The sequence below is a fragment of the Castanea sativa genome, chromosome 11, assembly GCF_040712315.1.
Source record: "Castanea sativa cultivar Marrone di Chiusa Pesio chromosome 11, ASM4071231v1".
NCBI lineage: Eukaryota > Viridiplantae > Streptophyta > Magnoliopsida > Fagales > Fagaceae > Castanea > Castanea sativa.
In genome coordinates this window covers 14111581-14126728 of record NC_134023.1, presented here as the reverse complement: position 1 = coordinate 14126728, position 15148 = coordinate 14111581, and the positions used below count along the sequence as shown (strand labels likewise).

The following is a 15148-nucleotide window of genomic DNA, read 5'->3' as shown; positions in this document are numbered from 1 at the left end:
ATGGTCTCCATAGTTTCTTAAAAATGACCATGTCCGCACACCACGTTCACATACGAATAGTCCAACTAGGAAACCTCACACATCACTGTAGCCACGTATCTCCCTTGTTTGCATTGCTTTTGCTTTTACTGCCAATTGCACAACTTTTGAGCACTAAAAATAAGGAAAACGCACCTCTCAAGTATCAACTTAGGCTGCGTTTGGTTCGACGGTAAATTAATTCTGGACGGAAAATCATTTCAAGGGAAAATATTTTCTCGTAAAGAAAATGTACTCAAGCTGTTTGGTTGCACCATGGAAAATAAGGCAAAAAACAAATTCCACTGTTTGGCATTTTCGGAAATTCGTTTTACTGTATTCATTTTCCCTTGTTTGGTTTGTTCACACATTTTACGGAAAATATGAAATGCATTTACAAATAAAAACCTGCATTGCCTAGATGAACCTGTAATAGCACAAAAATAATCATCCACTTCAACAGTTGCAAAAAGCATCACAAAAATAATCATCGACTTCAACATCAACAAAGTGCATCCGAATATCACGTGGTAATATTTATATCAAAACGCACATAATGTACTTTCACCATTACAAGTCCATGGTGTGCAAAATTGATACCTACACGTGGTATCTGAACAGTACACATGTGCCCTACATGCTTAAAGTCACCATACATAACTTGGGCAATTGTATCGTCCCAATAATACAAAAGAGTTCACATCCTACAGGTTACAAATACATACATAGGCTGCTTACCAATAATACAATTGTCACATATATCATACAATGTTAGGATCATACTAGTACTACATCACACACAATCCCTAAAGCTACTACCATCACAATCAGCACTAAACAGACAAGTCAGAGTTGAGTGAACAAATAACTATCCAGCCAAAGCTTCCTCAGCTTAGCATTCTTGGCCAGAAATCCCCTAGCTACCTTCTTATTTTCACACAAAAGGTTAAAGACAGTTGCGAGCATATCTTCACTATACCCATCCGCCGCCATAGCCATCACCTTAGAGTAAAGACTACTAAAATCAACAGGCCCCCGATTGATTTCTTTCAAGGCCACAGCAATTTCCTTAAGCTGATCAGACAAATCAGTCAGAGCACTATCATCAAAGGGAGGTGCACGGCCTCTTTTGCGGGACTTCGAAAGTGTGGACCCAGTGGTGGATGATTCTACCACATTCTTCCCCTTATCCACCACACCCTCCTCCCCATTATCAGCCACCATCTCAGTGCTCTCTGCATTGTCATGCTCTGTGTCAATATCAACATATGACTTAGCAAAGCTTCCTGTGGCCAAATCCTTACCCATTACAATGGCCAACTCATCATACATCTCTATCTTCTTGTTCAAAAAATTAGCATGCTTACGATACGCTTGTAAGGGAGACAGGAACATACAATTACAATGCAATGATCACTTCAATCATAAATTCAATATTCAATTTAATATAGATGTCATTAGATGATTTATGTGAATGATAAACAAGAAAAAGCTGTTATTATCACAAGAGACATAATCCATGATTTATGGGATAAGAACAATAGAAAATACAATGCACAAATATAGTTGAAATCCATACCATAACTTCCTCTTGGTACGTCTTCGCATCGCACGTGATCATTTTTAAGCTATCATCCCATCCGAACCCACTCTTCTTTTGAAGAGTTTGAATGGTAGTCCACATTGTCCTCAAAGTACGCATCCGATTCTCAACATACGAGGGGTGGCACTCGACCCCAAACTGTTCAGTTATCGTCTTGGCGACAGTAGCAAAGGAACCGGGCTTAAAAGTGTTCGAGGGCTTGTTGCCCTTCGTGGCCTCTTCGGCAAGTACAGTTAGCATTGTCGTGTGCATTGGTGGCAACCATTGGAATTGCTTACTACCCACCTTTTCTTTTCCTTTCGACATTACTACATATGATAATTGTATAGTGAGACTAGCATTTAAACAATCCAAGTAGCATTCACGAATTACTGTGCATATGAACAACAAATCAAACACACATACAACCACGATTATAGATGTGCACAACAAAACGAAACAACTACTGAAAATAACAATGTATTTTTGAAAATAATAATCCTTACACCACCAGAAGTCTACAGTAAATAGACTGAGCATATAGAAAACAAGAATACAGTACATATGACAATCATATAAATCTAAATAAAGTTCTACTCTCCACTATTGGTATAATCAGACAACATAGCTTTGCATATCTCATCTCTCTTAGCATTCCGCACTCTACTGTCTTCAACGGACTCCCGACGTGACTGTGTTTCTTGTTGGGAGCCACTGCCCTCTACTTGGTTCATTGCAGCTTCCATAATATAGTCAGCAGGATCAACCCCCATAATGTGATTATGAATCACACAACATGCTAACACTACTTTCACTTGGGTTTCAAAAGACCAAAATGGTTCTGCATCCAACACTCGAAAACGTTTCTTCAACACTCCAAACCCTCGCTCAATGGTAGTTCTCAAGGAAGAGTGTCGGAGGTTGAACAATTCTTGTTCATTTTCAAGAGGACGATCACTAAACTCTTTCAAGTGATATCGCACACTCCGATAGGGTGACAAAATTCCATTTTTATTACCATACCCAGCATCACCAAGATAATACTTACCTACATATGTCCAAAAATAAAACCAAATTACTATTATGCTTACAAAAATGCACAAAATTTATTAAACTAATTAACTCAAAAGGTGAAGTAATCCTATAATACTTGAAGGAATTGAAAATTCCCTTGGCCTAGCAAATGCATCATTTAACACACGTGAATCATGTGCACTGCCTTCCCATCCAGCCAATACATAAGTGAACTTCAAGTCAAAACTAATGGCAGCTAACACATTTTGCGTGGTTCCACCTTTGCGACCATGAAACCTTCCTTGTATCTCAGGTGGCACAGATGCACGAACATGTGTACCATCTATTGCTCCAACACAATCCTAATTTTCGACAAACATAATGATTTAGAATTACAAAAACCTTCACAATTTACACATATACACAAGTCTCAATATTTACCTTGAAATAGGGGTAAAACCTTCTGCTATCCCTTATCTCTGGGGGTGTATCTTCACTAGGCAGTCTTATTAGAGCTCTATATAATTTTTGGACCCCCCTAAGGACGATGCTGAAGTATCTATGGACAGTTTCAGTCGATCTATGGAACCGACTACCAATTACATGAAACCTCACATTATGACCAATAACGCAGCCTCAGTATTCAAATTAAAAGTGCTCTGGATTATCATTTGTGGTAGGCTAAAAACCTCTAAAGCTTAGGTTACCAACCCATAGCCACAAAATTCACTTTCTTTTTTTCCGTATTTTCATCACCCTTTCACAGTGTACACAAACCACTTTATATTTATAGGAATCATTCATAGACACCAACCCAGGTAGTTTTAGGATTTATTACATCCATCAACACAATTATTAGTGCGAAGATTAGTAATACTTTCCTCTCTTCTAAGAAAGTATTAGGCTAAATTACAAATTACACTCAAATTTTGCATTCTTCTCAACATAGTGATTTTTTTCACTTTTTTTTTGTTTTAATTTTTTTTAAGTCCTTTAATTTTCATTCATTTTCAATTTAGCTTTCCCATTGGATCCACCTCATAGAATTCACTAAAACAACATCGTTTTATAAAGTGAAAAATCTAAAACTTATAGTGACATTGTACAAAATTGACACAATGACTAAATTAATACTAGATTACAGTTGAAAGACTAAAATGGGGGGAAATGAAATTTAAATGTCTAATTTGAAAATATATTAAAGTTATGTATTTTGTAGTTTAAACTTGAATAAATATGTATAAAAAAAACTTTTTTTGATTTTTCTTGATTGTTGCAAAGGGTCATTGCATGTAGATTTGAACTTATAAATTAGTCTCTCTTTTTTCTAATTTATTTTGAGGAAAAATAAATAGATGACATAAAACAAACTTTTTTTTTTAGGATGACATAAAACAGACCTAAACTACATGATTTCTACATATTCATTCTGGCTTGGTTTAACAAAGGGACCTAGATAACATTATTGTTACATGTTCAATGACCACACGTTTAGTTTGCAATTCTGCCATTTGCATCATACAAATTTTATATAGTCCAAAATTCGAAGACTACAACTTTCCAAGTCTTTGGAAGTTTTGATCAATGACAAGACTTGGTGAAAACGATTGATGCTTGTTGAACGAAAGATACATTAAAAATTATAAGATGACTTAACATATTTAGAGAGAGAGAGAGAGAGAGAGAGAGAGAGAGAGAGAGAGAGAGAGAGAGAGAATTTAATTCTAAATTTAATCATAAATAATATTATTATAAATAAATAATTTTTTTTGAACTCTCTATCATTGTAAGTATACCAATATTTTTTAATAATAAAATATTTGAGGAAAGAGAAACAAATGACATAAAAGTAAAACTGACCCAAAAACTTGATTGCTACACGTTCAATCTAGCATGAACAATAGAGGGACCTAGATAACATAATATCTACACATTATCTTTCTGCAACTTTGCAATCAGTATCAAACAAATCTTATATAGTCCAAAATTCCAAGACTATAACTTTCCAAAGTCTTGGAATTTTGGACTATATAAGATTTGTTTGATATTGATTGCAAAGTTGCAGAATCCAAACAATGACCAAAAACTTGTGAAGTATTAACTAGAAAATCTAACCTATACCACATGTTCAATCTAGCATGAATAATAGAGGGAACTAGATAACATAATATCTACACATTATGCCCGCAACTATGCAATCAGTATCAAACAATTCTTATACAGTCCAAATTTCCATGACTACAACTTTTCCAAAGTCTTTGTGAGTTCTAAACAATGACCAAAAACTTGTGAAGCATTAACTGGAAATCTAACCTATACCACATGTTTTCAATGGCTTTTAGTAAGAATAATTGTATGTTATTTTCTTCCACACAAATTGATGACATATATCTTTCATTATGCCTTATAGTAAGAATAGTTGTATTTTGTTTTCTGGCATACAAATTGATGACAGATATTTTTCATTCAACCCGCGTGCATTTCACCAAGTCTTTGGGATCTTTGTCTATTAACCAGCATGAGCTTTCATGGTTGAATGAATTTGTGGGATATAGAAAGAGTAGTGCTATTTTTTTCTCCAATACACACATTCATGAAAGATTGAGTCAAAAGCAACGAACAAGAAACTGAAGCTAAACAACAATATATAAAATTTGACACATTTATTTGAGAAGTTGCATTAGTATTTCATTTCATTATCTATAATAATAATAATAATAATAATAATAAAAAGAATAACTATAAGGCTACGTAGTACATATAAGATTTTTTCTTCTTGACTATATTAAGAGAGTTTTAAATATTTTAAATGAAAAAAAATTAAGTTCGAATATATATATATATTAGTCTTATTTAAAGGTTGGAAGAGGATTAGGATGACCCCTGAACACAAAGTAGTGTAATTGATAGAAGAATAGAAAAAGGAGATTAGAAAAAAGAGATTCTAACGGCTATGTTTCTAACGGTCATATTCCAGTTCAGCCACAAAACAGTACTGTATAGTTAATGTAAACGGTAATGTTTTGGTTCAATGAGGATTCATTTAAGTTGAGTGACGTCGTTTTGATAATTTTGTTAACTAAAGCTGGACGACATCATTTGATCTTGCTTGTCTTCCTCCTAGAGCTTCAGCTTTAATTAAGTACTGTTTGTAATTAAATGCATTATGTAAAAATGAATTTGCTTGATTATTACAAGGAAAAATGAGTATATCTAATCATAAAATCATTTTTATTAATTAATTTGAGAAAAAAGAAAGGATGACATAAAACTTATTCGGATAACATGATTGCTACATGTTTAATCAGTTGCCACACGTTTTGTCTATAACTTTGCAAGTTGCATCAAACAATTCTAATATAGTCCAAAATTCCAAGACTATAGTAATCAAAGAACAAAATTCCATGACTTGAATTTTCAAAGTCTTTTGAAGTCCCAAAGAATGATCAAAGACTTGTTAAAACGCAAACAGGATTTAAGTTTTCTAATGGTATTTCCCTAAAAAAAGAAAAAAGAAAAAAAAAAAAAAGACTACCGATGGTGTCACACGTCTTCAAAGTTAAAGGAGTCTAGCGTATGAATGACTTAAAAAATGAATGATATCATTTTCTTTCATAAAAGTTTTAAGAGATAAAGCAACTAATTAAACTTTTCTTAGTTGTAACCCCTAAGCCAACTCCCCCCAATTAGTTGTTATTAAAAGAAAGATGTTACATCCATAACATTTTTACAACATTTTTACAACAAATCACAAGTGGTTAATTGTTTTTAGTTCAAATTTGAATCTAATGCTAAGATTACTTTTTTACCCCAATAATAACAACCAGTAACAGCCTGTCACTTAGGATTTGTTGTAAAAGTGTTATAAAAATGTTGTGGACATATCATTTATCTTATTAAAACATTAAATATGGATGTATACATATTTAGAAAAAGGTTCTCCATTATATAACAAATAGTAATAACTTAAGGGTATTTATGAAAGAAAATTATTTGCACTTTGACCAAAGTTATCTTTTTTTTTTGAAAGCAAAACCAATATCATTTAATTACCAATAGCAATTGAGTCCAAATACAAAGCTTCTAAAGCCGGTGGAGGAGACTCCTCCAACCAAACAATATCCTCACTAATATGCTTAGCAAAACGAGCTAAAGAATGTGCTACCCCATTGGCGCTACGTCGAACGCCCCGAAATTCCACATGTCGCATCCTTCCAGCCAAGCAACGAATATCATCATAAATATTTCCCAAGCGAGACCAATCTGTCTGAGCTGAGACAATAGACTTCATCACAGTTGAATTATCTCCCTCCACAATTAAATCAGCAAACCCAGCATCTATCGCAAATTCCATAGCTTGTCTACACGCCAAAACCTCTGCCTCTTCACTATCCATCACTGCACTGCCCCTTGATGACAACGCTGCCATAACCTCACCCCTTTCATTCCGAATAATCACACCAACACCTGAAGCTGAAGCATCCATGAAAACTGCTGCATCAAAATTTAGTTTATATATCATACCTTCAGGTGGCAGCCATGACTGTGAGTGACCAATAGTAACAGGGACCGCTAATTGTGACTGTGCCTCCTTATACTCCTCTAAAAAGCTGCTAGCCCGCACATTCAACCTACCCGGTTCCTGCAACCTACCTCCATGCACAACCCGATTACGTTGATGCCAAATTAGCCACCCTTGCACCAAGAAAAACTCAAGCACGTCCTCAGAAGCCTTTTGCATAATATTCTCAAATAAATGTATTATATCAGCCTGATCGGTCAGCCCTTTCTGCAATATTCGGTGTGCACATCCAGCCCACACATCCTGAGCAGCTCCACACTCCCATAGCGCATGTATTGTAGTTTCAGGAAATCGGTTGCAAATGGGGCACATATCATTCTCTAAAATCCGCCGTTGCCGTAATCTATCATAAGTAGGAAGAATATTGTGAAGCATTCGCCACGCAAAGACTTTAATCTTATTTGGGATGTGAAGCTGCCAAATTCTTGCCCAAACTTTGCTGCTAGACATCATATTGGACCCTTCTCCCTTCCGGCTTGCCTCTTTCATCAAAATCCTTGCCGTATGATAACCAGACTTCACTGAGTATCTTCCATTTTTATTGTGAAGCCAAACCATCACATCTGGTACACACCGTCGACTTAGAGGAATCCGAAAAATAGCCTGAGCATCATACCTGTTAAAAACCGCTTCTATGAAGCCACGATTCCATTGAAAGTTTGCCCAATCTATCAACTCCGACACATGCCAACTTTCATCTATTTCATTGGGTGGAACCAGAATTTTATTAGTGGGGTGGTTTGGAATCCACTTGTCAGAAAAAACCTGAATAGAAGAGCCCGTGCCCACACGCCAGCAACATCCTTTTCTCAAAATCGGCTGAGCTGCAATTAAGCTCTTCCAAACATAGGAGCTGTGTGGATGATCAACCGCCTCCAAAAAGGTGCAGTGAGGGAAATATTTAGCCTTAAAGCATTGATAGAGAAGAGAGTTGTGATCAGTCAACATTCTCCACCCTTGCTTTGCCAACATCGCTAGATTAAAACTTCGAATGTCTCTAAACCCCATACCACCCTCCTTTTTTGGCTGAACCAGTGAATCCCAACTCTTCCAATGAATTTTCTTATCATCCCCACATTGACCCCACCAAAACCTCGCACACATCATATTTAATTCATGACAAAGTTTTTCTGGAAGTTGAAAAACTCCCATCGTATATGTAGGAATTGATTGAGCCACAGCTTTGATGAGGACTTCCTTCCCAGCTTTAGATAACAACTTCCCTTTCCATCCCTGAATCTTCTTCCAAACCCTCTCTTTGAGAAAAGAGAAAGCTTGATATTTTGATCTGCCAATCAATGTGGGTAATCCCAGATAGGATTCAAATTTGTCCACCTCCTTCACTCCCAATGCAGCGGTTATCCAACCTCTTTGCACCTCTGTTGTATTGCTACTAAAAAACACGAAGGACTTTTCTAAATTGATGCATTGGCCAGAAGCCACGCCATACAATTCTAAGACTTTAGAGATCACCTGCACTTCCTCCTGTGTAGTTTGACAAAACAGAAGAGAGTCATCAGCAAAAAGCAAATGGGAAATGGTGGGGGCATTTCGACTAATGGACACACCATGAAGCCGACCGTTCTCCTCCTCCCTAGCCAACAAAGATGTAAAGGCCTCAGCACAAATCAGAAATAAATAGGGGGATAAGGGATCACCCTGGCGAATCCCTCTAGTGGGCCTGAAATTACCATATGCCTTGCCATTAATACGGACAGAGAAAGAGGAAGTAGTGACACAACTCATAATCCGGTCAACCCATCTTTGGGAAAAGCCCAATTTTATCATCATCCCTTTCAAAAAAGACCACTCAACCCTGTCATACGCTTTGCTAATATCCAGCTTTAATGCAAGAGAACCTTTTTTACCCTTTTTCCTGCCATGCATGGCATGCAAAGTTTCATAGGCCACAAGCACATTATCAGTTATCAATCGTCCCGGAACAAAAGCACTTTGAGTAGGTGAAATTAATTGGGGCAAGATCAGCTTCAATCTGTTAGCCAGTACCTTAGAAATAATTTTATAAATAACGTTGCACAGGCTAATAGGTCTAAAATCTGACATTTTTTCTGGAGACTTCACCTTAGGAATGAGCACAATATGGGTGTAATTTATTTCAGGCAACATATTATTAGTATTCAAAAATTCCAAAACAGCATTAGTCACATCATTACCAACAATATGCCAAACTTTTTGATAAAAAAGGGCATTCATACCATCCGGTCCAGGCGCTTTAGTTGGTCCCATTTGAAACACCGCCAACTTTACCTCCTCAGCACTAAACTCACTGGATAAAATATGAAGCATATCTGAAGACATCTTGTGATTGACAGCATTAAGACATTCATCCATCTGGTCACCTCCACCTGAAGAAAATATATTTTCAAAATAGTGGACTGCCACCTCCGCTACATCCTCAATCTCATCAACCCACACCCCTTCAGAATTTTTAATGCCCTCAATAAAATTCCTACGACGCTGTTGCGAAGCCTTTGAATGAAAAAATTTAGTATTTTTATCCCCAGACTTTAGCCAAGACAACCGAGAGCGTTGTGCCCAAAAAATTTCTTGCTTAAGAAGAAGATCATCAAGCTGTTTACTGGCTGCTACAAAGTCAGACCTGGTTTCCTCATTTGGAGCACTTTCATTTAACCTCTCAAGCACCTTCTTTAATCTTTTAATTTCGGCCACCTGAGGATTTGTCCTAGATGAACCCCACGCATGTAAATCATCCCCACATTGCTTTATTTTTGCATTAACACTGGCTAGTGACAAACCTCCACTCCCCATTCAGTCCCATGCATCTCCAACCACCTTCTCACAATCCTCATCTAACAGCCACACTTCTTCAAATTTAAAACCCCGTGCAATCCTCCCATAAAACCTGTTATCCCTCCCGGTTTGTAAAAATATTGGCAAGTGGTCTGAAGCATGTGAGAATTTATGAGACACAATGCTTGCCGAAAACATATCAGTCCACTCCTTATTCGCAACCACTCAATCAAGTTTTTCTCTAGTATTTGCTGCACCTGCACGCTTGTTATTCCAAGTAAATTTATATCCATGAAATCCCAAATCCATCAACTGACAAGCCTCCAAAGCAGCCCCGAACTCCTCCATCTGTTTTACTGGTGGCGGGTGAATACTCAACTTCTCCGACGAGTGTAAAAATGCATTAAAATCACCAACACAGCACCATGGACCATTCACCAATGAAGAGATATGCCTTAAAAGAGCCCAAGATTTGTGCTTTTGATTTGTTTCCGGCCAACCATAAAATCCTGTTAAAAACCATTGAAGACCATCATCCTCTACCACTTTCGCCAAGACATGATTGTCTGTATAGTTAATCACCTCTAACCGAACCTCCTCTTTCCAAATCAATGCTAACCCTCCACCAGAATCAGGCTTCTTAATAATCAATTTATTCGGATAAGCTAAGTCTCGACAAAAATGCATAAAGCCTTCTCTATCAATTCTTGTTTCCATAAGGAAACATACATTGGGAGCTTGGTCCTTCACTAAATTGTGGAGGCTTCGAACTGTCCAAGGGTTCCCAAGCCCTTGGCAGTTCCAACTTAGTAGTTTCATTGTGTTCGGCAAGGGTGTTCAACCACCCCCGCCGCTTCAATTGATGGAAAAACCTCCCCAGTTTTAAACCTCTTCTCTGCATGCTCCTCACTACTGCCCAGACTTACTTGCTGTTGTTCTTGGTTTATTCTTTTGCCTAAAACTGATTTTGCACCATCCTTTATTAACTCCAAAGGCCCATAATTCATGCGGGTCAATCTGGTCCAGGTACGTTGCTTGTCAAGTTCCTGAGGCCTAATATTTCCACACTCATTTTTAAGCCCATCAAGAGCCCCTGGCCCATCCACACTAGGACTACCAATTGCATCACCCAACGTGCTTTCATCCATGTCATCCCTCTCCGTATCCCTCTCTCCATGATCCACGGAATCATGCACCGAAATTTTTGGACCAATCCCGATATTCATGCTATCGCCATCAATACGTTTGTCGACGCCAACCCTAGCCTCTGTTTCATCCCTGCCGCCGTCATCCTTCACCCCTACCGTCACCTTCTCCCATTGTGACTTTGCCCTCCTCTCATCAGACCTCTGATCATCCATCTCTCGAGCTTGACCTCTACGACTTCGGTGAACGGACACGAATTCCCGATGCCTTCATCCACTCCCCATATTGGCATGCTACCTCCCCCTTATTCTTAGTCAATGCAAAGTACTGAGCACAATGTTTCAGATCATGTCCAAGCAACCCACAGTGATGGCAAAAGAGGGATAGCCTTTCATACTTAAACGTTACCCATGTCTTCTGTCCACTCGATCCAGCCAAAAAAGCCCCTCTCCGAATAGGCTTGGATATAGGGAGTGCAACCTTTACTCTCATAAAAAGTTTGGCGCATCCGTTTTCTGCCTCTTCTCCACTTCCTCCACAGCCCCTAGACGGCTACCAATCTCTTCTGCAACTTTTGGAGAAACCATATCAAACGGGGCCCCCCAAATTTGCACCCAAAAGGAGGCTGATTCAAACCTGACATTGCTTGCAGTCATCCCAGCTTGCCACCTGATTAACAATAAAACCTGATTATCAAACGTCCATGGCCCATCTCTCAGAACCCTCTCCATATCAAATTCATTGTGAAACTTGAATTGAAAGAGGTTTGCTCCAACTTCCACCACCTGGACTTTATTCTCTAAACCCCAACCTCTCTTCAGTGTACTTTGAGCAGCCCTCTTATTAAAGGTCTTACAAGTGAGAAACTTCCCAATCAAACTGTGAGTACAACTCTCAATCTCCTCCTGCCTTCCCTCATCTGAAATAGCAATAACTTCTTCCTCCTCCGTAGTCAACTTCATATTCTCCATACTATGTATCACATCATCCGCCATAATGCAGTAAGGGCAAAGACCAAAATAAAGGAAAGAATCAAACCCTTAGCAGAAACTAAGGGAAGAAGAGACTCGTATACACGAGAGAGAGAACTCCTACCCTAGAGCAGGAGAGAAAAAAATGTTTTGGAGTTAAATATGACCAAAGTTATCAAGAGATGATTAAAAAGAATAAAACAATACTTATTTATCTCTACATAATATTTATCAAATAGCGAGCAATATGAGTTTTACATAATGAACAAAACAAAAACAAAAGCCAAAACAAAAGATTTTGAACATCGTAGAGGTCCCCTCCTTGCTTTCTTCCCCACATCAAAGATGCACAGAGTAGGCAATGAGCATATGCCTCATGGTTACATGCATCTAAAAAAGATTATATGCTGACCAAGGGCTTTATAGCTGAATTGACATCTCCCCATGTACAAAGTGCTTAGCAACATGTTGTACTTATCTCTAAAATATATAAATGTCATGCTATTTGAAAGTAGCTCTTGTGATTTAGCATGAAGCAAAATAAAAGTGACAACAATTAAATTTTTTTCAATAGCTGATCTAAATTCAACTTACTAAAAAGGCTTCAGAAATGTGTCAATGACAAGGGAAGAGAGTGCAACTAGAATACACAAGAATTTTATTGGCATATATAAAATTTCCTTAGCAAAAGGAATGTAAAATATCTTCAAAATTGAATCTAACGTTCTGTTTTTTGGATACTCTCAAAAGAATGTAAGTTTACTGCTATAATAAATCAAACTGTTATGAAATTTTTTCTATAAAAAAAAAAAAGAAAAAAGAAGAGAAAATAAATGTTCATCTATTATTATTCTATTTTATCTTTTATTTAAAGTATGTTTAATTAAATCAAATTGTAAATAGTTAGTCATTAATTAAATCCCCCTACTTTTTCTCCCAAAAAGAAACCAAGTATGATATTGACTTTACCACTGTATGCAAGAATTGGAATTTTACAACACAAAATTAGAACCGACTAATGATATCACAACACGTCACATACTCCGTAATACACACTCACCTTACACATTCTACCACATGAACTAAAATTCTACTTTTAAAAAATGATTTCTATTAAATTCTAAATAATGATTTTAAAACACGATTTCATAATTAAAATTGAAATTATGAGTTGTTTAGAAAAAATATTTCAGAAGAGAAACAAAGTGTGTACAGAATGTACAATACAGGGTGTGTAATAAGATTTTCGGATTGGACCCTCTTTTGATGTTATTACTTTATATATATTAAACTTTTATTAATCGATCGAAGCATTCCGATGTTGGTCATGAGCGTATTTCATAGTACAATAAAAATTTGTAAAACCAGGAGGTCAAGAACATCCTTCATCAGCTGCACCATATATAACCAATGATTAGGAATATCAAAACCATAATCATTATGAATAAAAACTGAGCAATCAGAATTTCCCAAAACCTCTAAGATCTTGATTGGTCTTTTTTACTTGTGAATTTGGGATGTGCCTAAATTAAAATAATTTAGTTAAACAATTATGCCAGGATGATGCCTTTTTCTTATTTTGCAGTTTCCTTGACAACGTGCTAAATGTCTAGCTCAAAAGTCATCAGTTCATTATTTCCATAAAATTCTGATCTTCCTAAATAGCTGGAGTGACAAAACATAAATAATAATAATAATAATAATAATAATAATAATAATAATAATAATAATAATAATAATTGTAGGGTCACAATTTGCACCCAAACCCAACAGTAAGAAGAGGATAGGCCCAAAAAGCCCAATAAAATGAAATTTGTAGAAAGTAGGCTTGAAATCTAGGTTCTGGTGATATAGGTTAACAAAAATGGTCGACTAGATTTCCACGTCACATACAATGAACTGTTTATGTAATTGAATCTCTCCTCAGACACAAGCCGATGATGATTTGTATGATATTTCCTTCTTCCAAAAATAGGTTACAATTATGGATGGTGGTGTGTACAGTGTTTTCTCTCTTTCTTCTCTGCCTCCCCTCCTGAATGTCTTTCTTTTCCTTTTACATTATCCTCCTCCTTCTCCACATCTTCCACGTATGGATTAGATCACCGATCAAGATACTTGTCCCATCAGCCCCTTTCTCGAACTATTCAGACGATAGCTGTAAGGCTGATCACCGCTATTCGGATGTCACTTCCTCATTAATGCGGCCAGAGATTTAGGTACGGAGCATTTAATGCGGTGGTAGCAGCTTTCCCTAAGATATTTCCCATCCATTCTTCCTCTCTGTGCCCTTGTGAAACATATCTTCATCCACGAGACCTTCTAGAATATCATTCTAATCACCATGGCCTACCAACTAACCTTCACTTCACTTAGCCGAAGAGATACCCCTCCTCGGACTATTTCCGCCAGCCTCTCTCGCAACAGTTTGCTCATGGGCCTTTAAGTTTGATATCATTATTACCATTAAACCCTCATTGGACAAGTAAATAACCTCAGATCAGGCCCAAGACCCAAGAACATGCCCTGGACCTTTTATTCTCACAATAGCCCCTCAAAACTTCATTTTTCTTCTCCATCCGAGGAGAAAATTGAGGTTTTGACCCCATGACCTAGCTTTTGCACGCTTCTTAAACTACTACAGGTAAAAACATCATTTCCCTCCTTCAAAACTGTTTCTAACGCCTCAAAGTCCACAACACCCCTATTAGTTGCCCCAAGCAATGCATTGTCTCTCACGTCCAACGGTGAGATGTACATCTAACGGTCTAGACTTTTCGTTGAATTTTGAGCGGGATAACTCCCATTCGATGCCGTCTCTCATATAAAACGCCTGGGAAGTTGCAATTTCTCCATTACTCTAAAAATCGACCAGCTCTTAAGAATTCCTCATTTTCTTAACTCTCAAGAAGCTCTTGAAGAGTCGTCTACTCATTTTCTCGTAAGTTTTCACGCTTCTAAATTCTTTTTCTCCTCGACTATCGTCCTCGGCCATTAATTTTACCCCATTTCTTTTCTAAATCTTCACTTTTATTTCAAACAAATGGGTAGATTCAAATGTTT

At 37.2% G+C, this 15148-nt stretch overlaps 2 protein-coding genes across 2 annotated transcripts; both read right to left on the bottom strand.

Annotated features, from left to right (window-relative positions):
• Positions 1 to 9986: 9986 nt before the first annotated feature.
• Positions 9987 to 10787, bottom strand: LOC142616111 (uncharacterized). The gene is made up of 2 exons (XM_075788997.1): positions 10226 to 10787; positions 9987 to 10120 (listed from the first exon to the last, which is right to left on the bottom strand). Exons 1-2 carry the CDS (start codon positions 10785 to 10787, stop codon positions 9987 to 9989), a joined length of 696 nt encoding a protein of 231 aa, XP_075645112.1.
• Positions 10788 to 11602: 815 nt separating this feature from the next.
• LOC142616110 (uncharacterized) lies at positions 11603 to 12109 on the bottom strand. The gene has a single exon (XM_075788996.1). The coding sequence runs from the start codon at positions 12107 to 12109 to the stop codon at positions 11603 to 11605; it is 507 nt and encodes a 168-aa protein (XP_075645111.1).
• Between the last annotated feature and the right edge of the window lie 3039 nt (positions 12110 to 15148).

Coding starts and splice junctions, on each gene's coding strand:
- LOC142616111 (XM_075788997.1), bottom strand. CDS start 10,787: ATGAAACTACTAAGTTGGAACTGCCAAGGGCTTGGGAACCCTTGGACA. Junction 10,121..10,225: donor TTGGAATAACAAGCGTGCAG/GTGCAGCAAATA, acceptor CACATGCTTCAG/ACCACTTGCCAATATTTTTA.
- LOC142616110 (XM_075788996.1), bottom strand. CDS start 12,109: ATGGCGGATGATGTGATACATAGTATGGAGAATATGAAGTTGACTACG.